The 20683-nt window shown below is 37.9% G+C and overlaps 1 protein-coding gene across 5 annotated transcripts in view; it reads right to left on the bottom strand.

The window, feature by feature from the left end:
• Positions 1–20683, bottom strand: part of LOC128229134 (FERM domain-containing protein 5-like) — an 80791-nt gene that overhangs the window by 16134 nt on the left and 43974 nt on the right. For all 5 annotated transcript variants that reach the window (XM_052940846.1, XM_052940848.1, XM_052940847.1 and 2 more), the window contains exons 4-9: positions 7328–7406; positions 4741–4838; positions 4441–4561; positions 4170–4257; positions 1613–1701; positions 688–751 (exon numbers count right to left, since the gene is read on the bottom strand). In XM_052940846.1, coding sequence (XP_052796806.1) covers positions 688–751; positions 1613–1701; positions 4170–4257; positions 4441–4561; positions 4741–4838; positions 7328–7406 — 539 coding nt within the window. The remainder of the gene's footprint in view (positions 1–687; positions 752–1612; positions 1702–4169; positions 4258–4440; positions 4562–4740; positions 4839–7327; positions 7407–20683) is intronic.

The following is a 20683-nucleotide window of genomic DNA, read 5'->3' on the forward strand; positions in this document are numbered from 1 at the left end:
ACAATTCTTAAACACTCACTGTTTATATTAACACTCGTTATTTGCAAAAAAAATCTGGGATAATCCAACAAAAACACTGAAAAATAATGCTTCGAAAATATCAAAACATCAGAAAAATTGGCTGTTAGAAGAGAGGCGGCTTAGCATAAATGACATCACTTCATTCAGCGATGTCAGTCATTTGACCAATCACAAGCTTAGAATATGTAGTATCAGAGTTATTTCAAGATGTTGTCTTCATTTGAATATAAATGCAATCGAAAGAATATACATTTTGAAAATGTTCATCTAAGAAATTGCAACAGGAATGCAAACAAGAACAGAAACAACATTGACATTACAGGCTGAATGTAAAATGTTCCCTGTTCAATGGTTTGGCTAATTTACATTCCTTCTCACAGAGCAATACAATACTGAGTACACAATAGTTAGCTTTTTGTCAGTCAGAATATCATGCAATTTACATAAAGGCTAGAAAGTACAGAAACTAATAGAATTCTTTCTGACTGCAGTGTCATCAAACAAGTAAAATGGTTGCTTACTGTAATTTCGATTGATCTTGCTGTCAATTGACTGTAACAGGATTGTATTACTGAGTAATGAAGCTACCACATGGTTACAATGTACAATAGTCCTTGTAATAAAAACAAGAGAATGGAGAGATAAGATAATGAAGGAAGACCCCACCTCATTCACGTTCACATGTGCGATGAATGTTTTCCCTTCAAAGGCCAGCTTCTTGATCTGAGACCTGTAAGCACAAACACATACTGTGTCATCATTACGGCACAAGAACTCATTTGTTCATCTTTAAGAGCAAAAAAGTTTCTTAGAATTCACATTTATTGAATGTATGTCTCCTGCTATTGCAATTATTACAGATCTGGGGGCCATTTTAATAAAGATCGTAAAGCTTATGATTGTAAAATTTCAGGTCAGGCATAAACTTTCTTAAAGTGTTAACTGTGTTTCAGAAAATATCTAAGAACATTAATCATATAGACTCTGGGATGTGAGCACTTTTAAGCAGGGTAACGTTTATGACAACATATATCTTAATGAAACAAGCCCCTGGGTTTTAATTAATCTGCAAAATTCTTGTAGTCAGAGCAGCATTATGAAGCTAGTGTCTGTGGAAGATAAATTAATGGGGATCAGAAAAATTAGAAAATTCCCAAACTGCGAACTTCATCAAATTTTCATATAATTCATGATTTTAATATCAGATGCCAATTCAAGTTCAGGATATATATCTGGTCTACTGAGTGTCATAACATTTTCGGAAATTTTATCCACTAAATAATTTCTTAACACTTAATGTAAAACACCAAAGCACTCTTATACACTAATTCATTAAAATACTCAATGAGTTTGTAATTAAGGAATATTAAAGCACAGAGATATCGAAGCTTTATGCCTTTAATAAACTAACAAATGAGAAAAACACCCATTTTTACCATGAACAATCATTACACTTTAGGTAAGCAAGTCAAATGGTTTTGATAAGTGAAAAACAGTGAGAAAAAAACAGAAAGTAAAACGTGATAATGACATGAAAGGCCAATAATTATCTGCCTCTTGGAAGTGTACATGGGATAAGAAGAGTATTTACCACTTGTATATCTGTGTGCGTCGGCTGCCGTGGAAGGTCATGATTCCTTGGTGAGTCACACCCAGGTACATCTGGTTGTTCTTCTGATCCTGGGAAATGAAGGACACAGTATAAAACATGTATTTTCAGATTACATCCCACCTTAGTGTCTTCATAAACAAAAACACTCATGGCATTCTGAAAAAATATTCCAAGTACATTTTCGAAACAAACAACAACCCTATCTTCATCTTGCTTGGCTAAGTCACAGCATGACCTCAGCCTTTGTTAATTCAAGATATTATGTGTTGCCTTGTTAGGTCATAATATATCTTTGCTTTGTATGGTCACAATGTTATCTTGGCATTGTATGGTCACAATGTTATCTTGGCATTGTATGGTCACAATGTTATCTTGGCATTGTATGGTCACAATGTTATCTTGGCTTTGTATGGTCACAATGTTATTATGGCATTGTATGGTCACAATGTTATCTTGGCATTGTATGGTCACAATGTTATCTTGGCATTGTAAGGTCACAATGTTATCATGGCATTGTATGGTCACAATGTTATCTTGGCTTTGTAAGGTCACAATGTTATCTTGGCATTGTATGGTCACAATGTTATCATGGCATTGTAAGGTCACAATGTTATCTTGGCTTTGTAAGGTCACAATGTTATCTTGGCATTGTAAGGTCACAATGTAATCTTGGCTTTGTATGGTCACAATGTTATCTTGGCATTGTAAGGCATTGTATGGTCACAATGTTATCTTGGCATTGTATGGTCACAATGTTATCTTGGCATTGTATGGTCACAATGTTATCATGGCATTGTATGGTCACAATGTTATCATGGCATTGTATGGTCACAATGTTATCTTGGCTTTGTATGGTCACAATGTTACCTTGGCTTTGTATGGCCACAATGTTATCATGGCATTGTAAGGTCACAATGTTATTTTGGCATTGTATGGTCACAATGTTATCATGGCATTGTATGGTCACAATGTTATCTTGGCTTTGTATGGTCACAATGTTAACTTGGCATTGTATGGTCACAATGTTATCTTGGCTTTGTATGGTCACAATGTTATCTTGGCATTGTATGGTCACAATGTTATCTTGGCTTTGTATGGTCACAATGTTATCTTGGCATTGTATGGTCACAATGTTATCTTGGCTTTGTATGGTCACAATGTAATCTTGGCTTTGTATGGTCACAATGTTATCATGGCATTGTAAGGTCACAATGTTATCATGGCTTTGTATGGTCACAATTTTATCTTGGCTTTGTATGGTCATAATGTTATCTTGGCTTTGTAAGGTCACAATGTTATCTTGGCATTGTATGGTCACAATGTTATCATGACATTGTATGGTCACAATGTTATCTTGGCTTTGTAAGGTCACAATGTTATCATGGAATTGTATGGTCACAATGTTATCATGGCATTGTATGGTCACAATGTTATCATGGCATTGAAAGGTCACAATGTTATCATGGCTTTGTATGGTCACAATTTAATCTTGGCTTTGTATGGTCATAATGTTATCTTGGCTTTGTATGGTCACAATGTTATCATGGCATTGTATGGTCACAATGTTATCATGGCATTGAAAGGTCACAATGTTATCATGGCTTTGTATGGTCACAATGTTATCATGGCATTGTATGGTCACAATGTTATCTTGGCTTTGTATGGTCACAATGTTATCTTGGCTTTGTATGGTCACAATGTTATCATGGCATTGTATGGTCACAATGTTATCTTGGCATTGTATGGTCACAATGTTATCTTGGCATTGTATGGTCACAATGTTATCTTGGCTTTGTATGGTCACAATGTTATCTTGGCTTTGTATGGTCACAATGTTATCATGGCATTGTATGGTCACAATGTTATCTTGGCATTGTATGGTCACAATGTTATCATGGCATTGTATGGTCACAATGTTATCATGGCATTGTATGGTCACAATGTTATCTTGGCTTTGTATGGTCACAATGTTATCTTGGCTTTGTATGGTCACAATGTTATCTTGGCTTTGTATGGTCACAATGTTATCATGGCATTGTATGGTCACAATGTTATCATGGCATTGTATGGTCACAATGTTATCTTGGCTTTGTATGGTCACAATGTTATCTTGGCATTGTATGGTCACAATGTATTCTTGGCATTGTATGGTCACAATGTTATCTTGGCATTGTATGGTCACAATGTTATCTTGGCTTTGTATGGTCACAATGTTATCTTGGCATTGTATGGTCACAATGTTATCTTGGCTTTGTATGGTCACAATGTTATCTTGGCTTTGTAAGGTCACAATGTTATCTTGGCATTGTATGGTCACAATGTTATCTTGGCATTGTATGGTCACAATGTTGAAATGACCTTGTTTTGTCGCAAAAATATCTTGGCCTTGTTAGATCACAAATTTGACTAGGCAATTTTTGGATACACTGTTACCTTGGCCCTGAATTTAGCTTGTTATTGTCATGTCATAATGTTAACTAACCTTGCCATTATTATGAAAGAATGTTTCCTTGGCCTTAAAAAGTTACAATATTACCTTAACTTTGTGCGGGTCCACTCCGTAGGTATCCAGAGAGGCAGCCTTCTTCAAAAAATTGGCCTCCGCCTCGGCAGGCACCTGACCCCTGTGACATAAGAACAAAACACTGTTATAAAAATTGTTCATGTAAGACAACAATAAAACACATCCAGTCTGCTGCTTCTCAATAGGGTAAGACAATGATTGTTAACTTATAATAGCAGAAGCTCTGCAGACAAGAGCTAGAGGTGATCTATAATGGGCACAAGCTGGTGGGTGAGTAACATACGCGATTGTCTTGTGGAGCTCATGTATCTGCTCCTCCTGCTGGACGTTCTGGTTCGGCAGCATCTTAAACTCCGACACATAACCAGCCTGGTGATCCTCCGGGTCGTAGTCACCAACCTCCGCTAAAATATGTAACACAAAGACCTTATCTTCCCTAAAAAACATGACCAAACAAAACATTCACCTTAAAATATAAAACAGATTGGTTTATATTGTTGATTAATTGCTACTGAAGACATAACTGTGTGGGCCATGCTTATATGTGTTTGTAATAACTATACAATGATATCAGCATCCCTACACTGTATGATGTATGCTGCGAGGAGGTTAGCATCCTGTGGGGAACAAAGGAGGCGGCCATGGTGCAAGTCTCGCCTCAGCTGCAGGAACAAATAGTACCTGAAACACAAAAAATGTCCTTTATACTTCTTGTCAAGGTCTTAGCCGAATAAATGCCTGCTAAAGTAATATTAAACAATTTCAAAATCGTTCCAGTGGTTTCAAAATTATGGAGCAGACACAAAAAATGGCTATTGACAATTATTTTGAAGTGAACAGGCAGGCGCAGTCTACAAAAACGCCAGATCTGGTGCATATTTATTTTAAAATCCTTCCACTGGATAATCAATTTTAAGAGCAACATGAAATAGGAATGGACTGAGTATGGGCACCATTGAGGTAAAGATTTCAGGTTGAAGAGTATACTTTCAAAGACATGATTTCCTTATTAATGTCAGTGAATCCTCTAACATAACAAGAAAAATCAAAGAGATTCATGTTTGAAATGAATAATTAATCTTGATACGATCAGCACCTTGATAGCGTGTGTTTTACAGCTGCATGTATCCCCTACTCGTCATCATTATTGTAGAAAAAGGCATAAAACAAGATCAAATAGGTCATATAATTATGCCTTATAAGACGTATGAGATCTAAGAAAAGCCCAGTATGTTTTGATAGCATTCTATCTGACATTTGATGGCACATAAGGTACAACCTTAATAGCATTTATAAGTACTCATACAACAATAGAAATGAGCCAAAGGGATCCTGTTGTTCAAAAAAAAGTTTTTCCAAAATATGTTGAAATATCTACCTCATCTCATTATCATAAAACAGAGCCTAATTCAAAGGAAGATCAGAAATCAGACAGCCCAAATTCAGATGTCAGAAATACATTCATTGCTGACAATGAATGGAGAAAATCCCAGCAGTCAAGATCAGTGGGTGTATATCATGTCACAGACTGATGAATTTGTCTATCTGTATTAATTGCCATGGCATAGAAAAGATCACTTAGGTCTGGAGGCTGAGACATATAACTTTATTTATGACATTCAACAATTTATTCAATGTATGGAAATATACAAGCATATACTTGTTCTACGTTAGTCTGTCCAGCAATATCAGTTCAAGCTTAAAATAAATGTTCAAATTTGTCCTGAAGATCATTGAATTATAAATACATTAGTTGTACAAGAGCAAGACAATGCTATATACACATGGCAACCATGTCCCCCTTACATATCCACTCTATATTGGTCACCCATGTCCCCCTTACATATCCACTCTATACTGGTCACCCATGTCCCCCTTACATATCCACTCTATACTGGTCACCCATGTCCCCCTTACATATCCACTCTATATTGGTCACCCATGTTCTCCCTTACATTACCTATCCATGGACCCCCATACATTACCTCTGTTTACAGGTCAACCATTTCCCCCCTAACATTTCCTCTCTATACAGGTCACCCATGTTCCCCCTGACATGGCCCCTGTATACTGATCACCCATGTTCCCCTTTACATTGCCCCTCAATACTTGTCACCCATGTTCCTCTTACATTGCCCCTCTATACTGGTCACCCATATTCCCCCTTACATGGCCCTCTATACTGGTCACCCATGTTCCCCCTTACATTGTCCCTCTATACTGGTCACCTATATTCCCCCTTACATGGTCCCTCTGTACTGGCCACCCATGTTCCCCCTTACATTGTCCCTCTATACTGGTCACCCATTCCCCCTTACTTTGTCCCTCTATATTGGTCACCCATGTTCCCCCTTACATTGCCCCTCTGTACTGGTCACCCATGTTCCCCCTTACATTGTCCCTCTATACTGGTCACCCATGTTCCCCCTTACATGGCCCCTCTACACTTGTCACCCATGTTCCTCTTACATTGCCCCTCTATACTGGTCACCAATGTTCCTCTTACATTGTCCCTCTATACTGGTCAACCATGTTCCCCCTTACATTGCCCCTCTATACTGGTCACCCATGCCCCCCCTTACATTGCCCCTCTATACTGGTCACCCATGTTCCCCCTTACATGGCCCCTCTATACTGGTCACCCATGTTCCCCTTATATTGCCCTCTATACAGGTCACCAATGTTCCCCTTACAATGCCCCTCTATACTGGTCACCCAGGTTCCCCTTACATTGCCCTCTATACAGGTCACCCATGTTCCCCTTACAATGCCCCTCTATACAGGTCACCAAAGTTCCCCTTATATTGCCCCTCTATACTGGTCACCCAGGTTCCCCTTACATTGCTCCTCTATCCAGGTCATCCCTGTTACCCCTTACATTGCCCCCTTATTCAGGTCCCCCCTAACATTGCCCCTTTAAACAGGTCACCCATGTACCCCCTTACAATGCCTCTCTATACCCATGCCCCAGCTTACATTGCCCCTCTATACAGGTCCACCATGCACTCCCCCCCTTACAATGCCCCTCTATACAGGTCACCTATGTCCCCTCTTACATTGCCCCTCTATACAGGCCATTAATGTCCCCCCTTTTAAGGCCCCTCTATGCAGGTCACCCATGTCTCCCCTTACATTGCCCCCACTCAATTGTCCCCTCCCCCCAACCTCACCTTGTGATTTCTTCATGCAGCTTCATAGGCTCAGCTGGGTAGAACTTGACACGAAAACATAGCACACACGGGCTTACACCTGCAATAACAAAGTTGTACCATAGAAAGACCAATGCTAAGCAAAATGCTACAGTGTACTTTGACATAAGTAAAAAGATATACAAGAATATGCCATATTGCTATTTTAAGGAAAAATCACAACATGAGAGCAGTTAATTAAATCTTGTTTAGAGCTTGTTTATTTCTCTCCTTTTCACAAATCATATAAATCATTGTAAACATGTCTATGACACACACATAGAGGCATAAAAATATTCAGAAATCTTTATGGTTATCACAGTAAATGATGCTTAAATACTGTACAATATTTGTCAAGTGTGATATTTGAGATATTTATAATCACAAATGGTATTAAACTATGTCCTTGGAGTGCTAAATTCATATTTTACGACAATTACTGTGCCTTTTGTGTTATAAAGGCCTACCATACACTTCATTCACAGTTTTATGATACAAGGACTGAAAATGCAGATAAGCCTAAAGAGATAACTACAATCTCCTAGATCCTGTCAGATGTTCAGGAACAGCTTAAAGATATTGGCCATTTTCCCAAACATATCATTCAGCTCCTGTTAATCAATCCTTCTTTGCATTTTAAGGAAATCTTCTGACTGCAAAGAAGCCATTTGATGCAATAAGATTTGACAGCAGTCTGTCGATCTTGCATTAAGTGATTGGTACAAAAGCTGCATGGTCTAGGTCTTGGATTTTTACACCTGATTTGTGATGTATCTTTCTGTTTCTCCTGATTATGATTCAGGACATGTTAAAGGTATAAAATCAACCAGATGCATGTTTGTTTCCCATGAGCATTTTTATTTCAGAAGGTGACATAGCTTATTTAAATGTTTAATTTTCTAGTTTAAACACAATTCTCATCATTTCATGCATGATTGAAGAGTCAACCTCTGAAATAAAGCACTTAAAAACATAATGAAATATGTTTTTCTATGGTTCGTTAGTGTTAACATGTTTCGTAGATTATGTTACCAGTGAAAGATGATGTATTATGACCATGATGCATTATAACATGTGGCTTCAATTTAAGACATGTATTCTTTCAAATGAGAGGTTTAATACCCCCTATGTTAATTTTGTTAGCTAGGGTATATATATAGGCAATATGCAAATTTTGGCAAAATATTCTTCAATTCCTGAATATATTAATGACAATGAAATATTTGTTCTTGCATTAGTCCTTTTCTTTTAAGTGTGTTCATAAATAAGAATGGGAAAAGGTGTATGTTTTAGCATCACAAATTTCCAGGGATCAAAATACAGCACCAAATTGGTCAGAAAAAACACCCACTGGGAAAAGTACAGCACAAAATAAGGCAAATGTTTGGTACTGGTTTAAAACATTTTATTCAATAATGGAATTCACAGAATGTATTTAATAAAAATATTTATTTTTTATGAAAGCTGCATGTTTTAAACATGAACAAACCTTAAATATTACATCAAAACAAGGTTGATATGTATTAAAGATACTTCCATTTAGCATCAATAAAATGTTAGTATTGAGGTTATATTTTTGGTCTGTAACACAGCCACACATTTCGAAGAATGTAGGTAATGTGCCTGCGAATTATAATCTCTACTAGAAATATAATTAAAAAGAAATGACACCTCAATGAGATTGGTTTACCCAATATACATAATAGATTTTCATCTAATGGATGTAAAATGATTAGTATAATATTGCAATCAGTCATAAGCCAGACAGTATCAAGATTAGTGTTCAGGCCCTCTACCAATGGGATCGCTGGGACACATTCACATTCAATATCTTCTAGAAGAGCTCCCAAAAATCCATGTAAGGCAGACTTCAAAGCCAAATTTCCATTCAGTCATTAACTTCGTTTTATGAAATGGGTTATTTAGAAGTTCACTGGCTAGTATGGAGGCATTTTGTGCTCAAAACTAAGAAAGATATTACAATATGTGAGTATAAAAATGGAAGAATGCCGATAGTGACCAAGTTATATCCTCTTGATTTTGGTATTCATTTAATACAACATGTTTAATTTTTCAAACAATAATGTGACAGGTTGCAAACAAAAAAGTACCGGTATGTAAAAAACACACACTGTAAATGATTTTTATAAGAAATATTTTTTTCTTATTTTTTTTCTTTTTTGTATTGGAATGATTTTTAGTATATTTTGTTTTCCTGGCAACCTGACTGGTACATTGAATCTGACCAAAATTGTACACAACCACTGGTCAAGAGTGGGAATATAGGAAATACAAGCTGTTTGATCGGTAACTTAAATATTCTTGGATATATAAACATATTTTAAAAAGGATATTTGTTAAAGTTATTCATATTGTGTGTAGTGTAGGTTAGATCAATGTCAAGGTTATCTTGGCTAAAAAAAGAAGGAAAATGAGTCCTTGATTTATAACATTGATAAGATAGCAAGCCTTAAGTATTTTCCATGAAGTAATATGGTAATCCATCAATGCGTAAGTATGTTATAGCGCGGACACAAGCATGTGTACTCTGACCTTTAAATGTCTCGTGTAGCCTTGACATTTGAGGTATGGACCAGGGTCAAGGTCACTGCACATCGTCGCGATGAGAACAATATTGTACCAAGTAATATGGTAATCCATCAATGCATAAGTAAGTAATAGCGCGGACACAAGTATGTGTACTCAGACCTTTAAATGTCTAGTGTGACCGTGACCTTAGAGGTATGGACCAGGGGTCAAGGTCACTGCACATCGTCTCAATGAGGTCAACAATTGTACCAAGTAATATGGTAATCCATCAATGCATAAGTAAACAAGAGCGGTCACAGACAGCTATATACCCCGCCTCATGGGGCATTTTTTGTAACGAAAGCCAATCAATGGTAAGGGTAGTTTCTAAGGAACATAAGAAATGCGTAAAATCAAGAAAGGGCAATAACTCTTTCAAAAATGGTCAAATTGCAAAAGCCTGACAATATATGCGCTGCATCACTTTATAGTCATAAACGTAAGTGGAGTTGCGAAGAAACCAATTTTAAATGTAAAATAAGCAAAGGGCAATAACTCTTTCAAAAATGGTCAAATCAGGAAAGCCCGACAATATGCGCTGCTTCACTTACAATGTAAGAGGAGTTGTGAAGAAACAAATTTTATATGTAAAATAAGCAAAGATGGTCAAATCAGGAAAGCCCGACAATATGCCCTGCTTCACTTTATGATCATCAATCTGTGAAAGTTTGGTAGAAATCGCATGAAACACGTAAGAGAAGTTGCGAAGAAACCAATTTTGAATGTAAAATAAGCAAAGAGCAATAACTCTTTCAAAAATGGTCGAATCGAGAAAGCCCGACAATATGCGCTGCTTCACTTCATGATCATCAATCTGTGAAAGTTAGATAGAAATCGCATGAGAAATGTAAGAGGAGATGCAAAGAAATGAATGTGGGCCGGACGGACGGACACACACACACACACACACACACACACACGGAATCGCGCCTACCATTGCTATATCCCCTCGCCTTTTTAAGGCTGGGGATAATTATAGCCTGGACGTGAAATGTTACGGACAGACAGACAAACCGACAGACAGACAGACTGACAGACGGACAAAGTGCATTCCTATAATCCCCTCCCCACTCTGTGGCGGGGGATTAAAAAGTGGAGAATATACGCAAAAGGAAATACACAAGGAATCTCACAGTAGGATTCTACGGCTGTAACAAATGCCCCAAATAAGCAAACACCAGCCATCATAATACACAAGATTAGGCTATAACCAATATGGCAAATAAGCATCGACCAGCCATCAAAATACACAAGGATAGGCTGTAACCAATACGGCAAATAAGCCAGGACCAGCCATCAAAATACACAAGGATAGGCTGTAACCAATACAGCAAATAAGCCAGGACCAGCCATCAAAATATACAAGGATAGACTGTAACCAATACGGCAATTAAGCCAGGACCAGTCATCAAAATACACAAGGATAGACTGTAACCAATATGGCAAATAAGCCAGGACCAGTCATCAAAATGCACAAGGATAGGCTGTAACCAATATGGCAAATAAGCCAGGACCAGTCATCAAAATACACAAGGATGGGCTGCAACCAATATGGCAAATAAGCCAGGACCAGTCATCAAAATGCACAAGGATAGGCTGTAACCAATATGGCAAATAAGCCAGGACCAGTCATCAAAATACACAAGGATAGGCTGTAACCAATATGGCAAATAAGCCAGGACCAGTCATCAAAATACACAAGGATAGGCTGTAACCAATATGGCAAATAAGCCAGGACCAGTCATCAAAATATACAAGGATAGGCTGTAACCAATACAACAAATAAGTGAAGACCAGTCATCAAAATACACAAGGATAGGCTGTAACCAATACAACAAATAAGCCAGGACCAGTCATCAAAATACACAAGGATAGGCTGTAACCAATACAACAAATAAGCCAGGACCAGTCATCAAAATACACAAGGATAGGCTGTAACCAATACACCAAATAAGCCAGGACCAGTCATCAAAATACACAAGGATAGGCTGTAACCAATACGGCAAATAAGCCAGGACCAGTCATCAAAATGCACAAGGATAGGCTGTAACCAATATGGCAAATAAGCCAGGACCAGTCATCAAAATACACAAGGATAGGCTGTAACCAATACGGCAAATAAGCCAGGACCAGTCATCAAAGTGCACACGGATAGGCTGTAACCAATACGGCAAATAAGCCAGGACCAGTCATCAAAATGCACAACGATAGGCTGTAACCAATATGGCAAATAAGCCAGGACCAGTCATCAAAATACACAAGGATAGACTGTAACCAATATGGCAAATAAGCCAGGACCAGTCATCAATATACACAAGGATAGGCTGTAACCAATATGGCAAATAAGCCAGGACCAGTCATCAAAATGCACAAGGATAGGCTGTAACCAATACAACAAATAAGCCAGGACCAGTCATCAAAATGCACAAGGATAGGCTGTAACCAATATGGCAAATAAGCCAGGACCAGTCATCAAAATGCACAAGGATAGGCTGTAACCAATACAACAAATAAGCCAGGACCAGTCATCAAAATACACAAGGATAGGCTGTAACCAATATGGCAAATAAGCCAGGACCAGTCATCAAAATACACAATGATAGACTGTAACCAATATGGCAAATAAGCCAGGACCAGTCATCAATATACACAAGGATAGGCTGTAACCAATACGGCAAATAAGCCAGGACCAGTCATCAATATACACAAGGATAGGCTGTAACCAATATGGCAAATAAGCCAGGCTGTAACCAATACGGCAAATAAGCCAGGACCAGTCATCAAAATACACAAGGATCGGCTGTAACCAATATGGCAAATAAGCCAGGACCAGTCATCAAAATACACAAGGATAGGCTGTAACCAATATGGCAAATAAGCCAGGACCAGTCATCAAAATACACAAGGATAGGCTGTAACCAATATGGCAAATAAGCCAGGACCAGTCATCAAAATGCACAAGGATAGGCTGTAACCAATATGGCAAATAAGCCAGGACCAGTCATCAAAATGCACAAGGATAGGCTGTAACCAATATGGCAAATAAGCCAGGACCAGTCATCAAAATACACAAGGATAGGCTGTAACCAATATGGCAAATAAGCCAGGACCAGTCATCAAAATACACAAGGATAGGCTGTAACCAATACACCAAATAAGCCAGGACCAGTCATCAAAATACACAAGGATAGGCTGTAACAAATATGGCAAATAAGTGAAGACCAGTCATCAAAATACACAAGGATAGGCTGTAACCAATACAACAAATAAGCCAGGACCAGTCATCAAAATGCACAAGGATAGGCTGTAACCAATATGGCAAATAAGCCAGGACCAGTCATCAAAATACACAAGGATAGGCTGTAACCAATATGGCAAATAAGCCAGGACCAGCCATCAAAATACACAAGGATAGACGGTAACCAATACGGCAAATAAGCCAGGACAAGTCATCAAAATGCACAAGGATAGGCTGTAACCAATACAACAAATAAGCCAGGACCAGTCATCAAAATACACAAGGATAGGCTGTAACCAATACGGCAAATAAGCCATGACCAGTCATCAAAATACACAAGGATAGGCTGTAACCAATACAACAAATAAGCCAGGACCAGTCATCAAAATGCACAAGGATAGGCTGTAACCAATACAACAAATAAGCCAGGACCAGTCATCAAAATGCACAAGGATAGGCTGTAACCAATACAACAAATAAGCCAGGACCAGTCATCAAAATACACAAGGATAGGCTGTAACCAATACAACAAATAAGCCAGGACCAGTCATCAAAATTCACAAGGATAGGCTGTAACCAATACGGCAAATAAGCCATGACCAGTCATCAAAATACACAAGGATAGGCTGTAACCAATACAAAAAATAAGCCAGGACCAGTCATCAAAATGCACAAGGATAGGCTGTAACCAATATGGCAAATAAGCCAGGACCAGTCATCAAAATGCACAAGGATAGGCTGTAACCAATACGGCAAATAAGCCATGACCAGTCATCAAAATACACAAGGATAGGCTGTAACCAATATGGCAAATAAGCCAGGACCAGTCATCAAAATACACAAGGATAGACTGTAACCAATACAACAAATAAGCCAGGACCAGTCATCAAAATGCACAAGGATAGACTGTAACCAATATGGCAAATAAGCCAGGACCAGTCATCAAAATACACAAGGATAGGCTGTAACCAATACGGCAAATAAGCCAGGACCAGTCATCAATATACACAAGGATAGGCTGTAACCAATATGGCAAATAAGCCAGGACCAGTCATCAAAATACACAAGGATAGGCTGTAACCAATACAACAAATAAGCCAGGACCAGTCATCAATATACACAAGGATAGGCTGTAACCAATATGGCAAATAAGCCAGGACCAGTCATCAAAATACACAAGGATAGGCTGTAACCAATACAACAAATAAGCAAGGACCAGTCATCAATATACACAAGGATAGGCTGTAACCAATATGGCAAATAAGCCAGGACCAGTCATCAAAATACACAAGGATAGGCTGTAACCAATATGGCAAATAAGCCAGGACCAGTCATCAAAATGCACAAGGATAGGCTGTAACCAATATGGCAAATAAGCCAGGACCAGTCATCAAAATACACAAGGATAGGCTGTAACCAATATGGCAAATAAGCCAGGACCAGTCATCAAAATACACAAGGATAGGCTGTAACAAATATGGCAAATAAGTGAAGACCAGTCATCAAAATACACAAGGATAGGCTGTAACCAATACAACAAATAAGCCAGGACCAGTCATCAAAATGCACAAGGATAGGCTGTAACCAATATGGCAAATAAGCCAGGACCAGTCATCAAAATACACAAGGATAGGCTGTAACCAATATGGCAAATAAGCCAGGACCAGCCATCAAAATACACAAGGATAGACGGTAACCAATACGGCAAATAAGCCAGGACAAGTCATCAAAATGCACAAGGATAGGCTGTAACCAATACAACAAATAAGCCAGGACCAGTCATCAAAATACACAAGGATAGGCTGTAACCAATACGGCAAATAAGCCATGACCAGTCATCAAAATACACAAGGATAGGCTGTAACCAATACAACAAATAAGCCAGGACCAGTCATCAAAATGCACAAGGATAGGCTGTAACCAATACAACAAATAAGCCAGGACCAGTCATCAAAATGCACAAGGATAGGCTGTAACCAATACAACAAATAAGCCAGGACCAGTCATCAAAATACACAAGGATAGGCTGTAACCAATACAACAAATAAGCCAGGACCAGTCATCAAAATTCACAAGGATAGGCTGTAACCAATACGGCAAATAAGCCATGACCAGTCATCAAAATACACAAGGATAGGCTGTAACCAATACAAAAAATAAGCCAGGACCAGTCATCAAAATGCACAAGGATAGGCTGTAACCAATATGGCAAATAAGCCAGGACCAGTCATCAAAATGCACAAGGATAGGCTGTAACCAATACGGCAAATAAGCCATGACCAGTCATCAAAATACACAAGGATAGGCTGTAACCAATATGGCAAATAAGCCAGGACCAGTCATCAAAATACACAAGGATAGACTGTAACCAATACAACAAATAAGCCAGGACCAGTCATCAAAATGCACAAGGATAGACTGTAACCAATATGGCAAATAAGCCAGGACCAGTCATCAAAATACACAAGGATAGGCTGTAACCAATACAACAAATAAGCCAGGACCAGTCATCAATATACACAAGGATAGGCTGTAACCAATATGGCAAATAAGCCAGGACCAGTCATCAAAATACACAAGGATAGGCTGTAACCAATACAACAAATAAGCCAGGACCAGTCATCAATATACACAAGGATAGGCTGTAACCAATATGGCAAATAAGCCAGGACCAGTCATCAAAATACACAAGGATAGGCTGTAACCAATACAACAAATAAGCAAGGACCAGTCATCAATATACACAAGGATAGGCTGTAACCAATATGGCAAATAAGCCAGGACCAGTCATCAAAATACACAAGGATAGGCTGTAACCAATATGGCAAATAAGCCAGGACCAGTCATCAAAATGCACAAGGATAGGCTGTAACCAATATGGCAAATAAGCCAGGACCAGTCATCAAAATACACAAGGATAGGCTGTAACCAATATGGCAAATAAGCCAGGACCAGTCATCAAAATGCACAAGGATAGACTGTAACCAATACAACAAATAAGCCATGACCAGTCATCAAAATACACAAGGATAGGCTGTAACCAATATGGCAAATAAGCCAGGACCAGTCATCAAAATGCACAAGGATAGGCTGTAAACAATACAACAAATAAGCCAGGACCAGTCATCAAAATGCACAAGGATAGGCTGTAACCAATACAACAAATAAGCCAGGACCAGTCATCAAAATGCACAAGGATAGGCTGTAACCAATACGGCAAATAAGCCAGGACCAGCCATCAAAATACACAAGGATAGACGGTAACCAATACAGCAAATAAGCCAGGACCAGTCATCAAAATATACAAGGATAGGCTGTAACCAATACGGCAAATAAGCCAGGACCAGCCATCAAAATACACAAGGATAGGCTGTAACCAATACACCAAATAAGCCAGGACCAGTCATCAAAATACACAAGGATAGGCTGTAACCAATACACCAAATAAGCCAGGACCAGTCATCAAAATACACAAGGATAGGCTGTAACCAATACAGCAAATAAGCCAAGACCAGTCATCAAAATGCACAAGGATAGGCTGTAACCAATACAACAAATAAGCCAAGACCAGTCATCAAAATACACAAGGATAGGCTGTAACCAATACAGCAAATAAGCCAAGACCAGTCATCAAAATACACAAGGATAGGCTGTAACCAATACAACAAATAAGTGAAGACCAGTCATCAAAATACACAAGGATAGGCTGTAACCAATACAACAAATAAGTGAAGACCAGTCATCAAAATACACAAGGATAGGCTGTAACCAATATGGCAAATAAGCCAGGACCAGTCATCAAAATACACAAGGATAGGCTGTAACCAATATGGCAAATAAGCCAGGACCAGTCATCAAAATACACAAGGACAGGCTGTATAACCAATACAACAAATAAGCCAGGACGAGTCATCAAAATACACAAGGATAGGCTGTAACCAATACAACAAATAAGCCAGGACCAGTCATCAAAATACACAAGGATAGGCTGTAACCAATATGGCAAATAAGCCAGGACCAGTCATCAAAATACACAAGGATAGGCTGTAACCAATACGGCAAATAAGCCATGACCAGTCATCAAAATACACAAGGATAGGCTGTAACCAATACGGCAAATAAGCCAGGACCAGTCATCAAAATGCACAAGGATAGGCTGTAACCAATACAACAAATAAGTTAAGACCAGTCATCAAAATACACAAGGATAGACTGTTACCAATACAACAAATAAGTGAAGACCAGTCATCAAAATACACAAGGATAGGCTGTAACCAATACAACAAATAAGCCAGGACCAGTCATCAAAATACACAAGGATAGGCTGTAACCAATATGGCAAATAAGGCATCAAAATGACACTTCTGGATAGACAAGCACAAATTCTTATAATAAAGCTTGGCACAAAGCAAGCTGTGAAATATAGAATTCAGAAATTGAGCAAGCAGGGAAAACATTTTACCAGTGCAGGGTGTGAGCTTGTACTTATTTATATTTTTTCTACCACTGAAAGAGAGGCACAACAGTATTATGGTATGTCCATTTTTACCATACTTCTGGAATCATTGAAGAACATTCTCTTTCAATGAACATCTCTTAGACTCATCATCCACTTTAAGATATTTTTTAAGCAGGCATCAAATACGCTGGTCAGACAAATATTTACATAAGACCTTATAAGAAACCCCCAGACAACCATATTTCAACATCTCACGACTTGACTGTCAGTCATAATTGGTTTATCGATGATTGTACTTAATAACTGTTTGCTGGTGATCTCTACTGACTGACTCTCAACAGCTTCCTATTATTGGAGCCAAACTGTTTCAGTTTGCTGGAAATTCCCCCCCACCAAGACATAAGTTGGTCGTCTAACTGCCTTACACACAAAACAGCAGCACATATGTCTTGCATTTCTGCTCATTAGTTCAGATTAAAGTTAAGATATTTTTTTACCATAAATTTTGTACTTCAAAGGAGGATATACACAAAAAAATAGAACTGCAGATGATACCTGGTATTCCTGACGTAGATCCCCAGACGTTGGAGAAATCATGTTCATAACATCAATTTTAGTTATTCTAAATAAAAACTGCTTAAAAACATTTATACTGTGAAACAACCAAGCCCAAATTTGTATTTTTTGACAAATAGACATGTTATGCAAAGTAATAATCAAATAAATATTGACACGGGCAATAAATAGGGTACAGACCAATGAGAATATTGAATACAATATGTAAATGTTTATAATTTTTTATAAGTGTGTCCAGCATTTCTATGAGACACTTTCCATAATTAGATTTACCAGAATAGAATGTTTAATATGCAACTGAATTATACTAGAAGATTTATCGTTCTCCTCATCCTGTGTAATTCAAGATACGTTAAGTTCCCTTAAATGCAGCCTTAGTTTTGACGTTCTTAAAATGAAACTGTTAACTCACTGTTATTGTTAGTGAAATAATTTTGGAAATCAGCTAAAATTTGCTGAGTTATGGACATTTTATTTCTCTTGCAGCAGGCAGCCACTTGTTAATGAGTCAATTAACCCCTCTTAATATTATACATAAATTAAATCTTTTTATAATTCAACATATGAACATTTTCATTCTGAACAAATTGGTTTCCCTGTGACATTCCATATAAACAAACTGCTGTTAGCCTTAGCTCACAATTAAACACCTCAAAAGCATTATAAGAAAAAACATTATATATATCTTCTCATGGACGTTATAAAAGTTTGGAACCTCAAGCAGTCCAAGCCCTCTTTGTGTATTACAACTTCTGTTTTTTTAATGACATCAATATTGGACCTAAACTGAAAAAAAAGAACAATTTTCGGACCAATTTTTTGCCATTTTCTGAAACAGCCATCCGTCCCTGGAATAAACATAATATCAGTCTGACTTAAGCTTATAAGCATCTGTTTGAACTTTTAAGCCAAAAAAAATAATTGCTAGATTTTCATCCAATTTCTTTTAAATCAGGGGCAGGGGGTGACTTTTTATTTTTCTAAGACTGTTTCACCATTTAATAAATTGTGTTCATGCTCTTTCTTATCGCATAAGGGACTATATACATGCGTTTTAGACAAACCACAACCACAATTGTAACATTTTTCCTTTTTTACACATGAATGTTAAACATCTGACACCATACGTATGAATCAACACCGTTCCCAGACAGTACCGGACGGATATGTAAATACAGACCCTAGTTCAACATTTTTACTCAGTCAATAAATGCCATTTAATACAACTGACCTTGATGAAATATTATTTATGCAAAACAAACTGTTGACCAATTTTTTTTTACAAAAATCGCTCTGACAAAATAGCCATCTTTGGGGAACATAAGGAAAATACTCACAGAAAAGTTAAGAGCATAAAAAAGTTCTGGTCACAAAGCAAATTTTAAAGATGAAAATGAAAAAAATTATTATCGGACATTTGTCAATAGATGCGATGCATTTGATATTTGTAGAGCAATCCAGCCAATGTTTACAGATACCTGCGATGACTGCTGCTTTGAAAGCGACAATGTTTAAAATGGCAAACCGGGTATGTTCAGTACAAATATCTTTATAAAAACACATGTCATCTGCTCACAACATAAATACACAGAAGCTGTTAAATGGCAATGACAAGACACAGGGCATGATGAGGGGGCAGCATGGTGCATTTTAGGTAGTAAAATGGGCTGCATGGAACGACATGCTCAAAACGCCTGCACATACACAAACTTCCATTTTGAAAAATGTTCCCCAAAACTGAACATGACAGGAGCAGTCATAGACAGCTATATCCCCCGCCTCATGGGGGCATTTTTTGTAATGAAAGCCAATCAATGGTAAGGGTAGTTTCTCAGGAACATAAGAAATGCATAAAATTAAGAAAGGGCAATAACTCTTCCTAAAAGAATCCCTTTATGAAAGCCCGTAGACATGCCAAGCCTTGTCAAATCACAAAAGCCTGACAATATGCGCTGCGTCATTGCAAAGAAGCCAATTTTAAATGTAAAATAAACAAAGGGCAATAACTCTTTCAAAAAAGGTCAAATTGCAAAAGCCTGGCAATATGCGCTGGGTCACTATATAGTCATCAATCTGTTAAAGTTTGGTAGAAATCGCATGAAAAACGTAAGAGAAGTTGCGAAGAAACCAATTTTAAATGTAAAATAAAGAAAGGGCAATAACTCTTTCAAAAGTGGTCAAATTGGGAAAGCCCGACAATATGCGCTGCTTCACTTTATGATCATCAATCTGTAAAAGTTTGGTAGAAATCGCATGAAAAATGTAAGAGGAGATGCAAAGAAATGAATGTGGGACGGACGGACGCACGCACGCACAGATGCACGGAATTGCGCCTACCATTACTATATCCTCTCGGCTTTTCAAGGCGGGGGATAAAAATAAACAAATAAGGATTGCTATTTTATTTCAGATACAAAAATCACAAAAACAACATTTTACAGGAGGATTGTTCTGCCTTCATTCAAGCATCCTCAGA

Source organism: Mya arenaria, chromosome 3, assembly GCF_026914265.1.
Source record: "Mya arenaria isolate MELC-2E11 chromosome 3, ASM2691426v1".
Taxonomy (NCBI): domain Eukaryota; kingdom Metazoa; phylum Mollusca; class Bivalvia; order Myida; family Myidae; genus Mya; species Mya arenaria.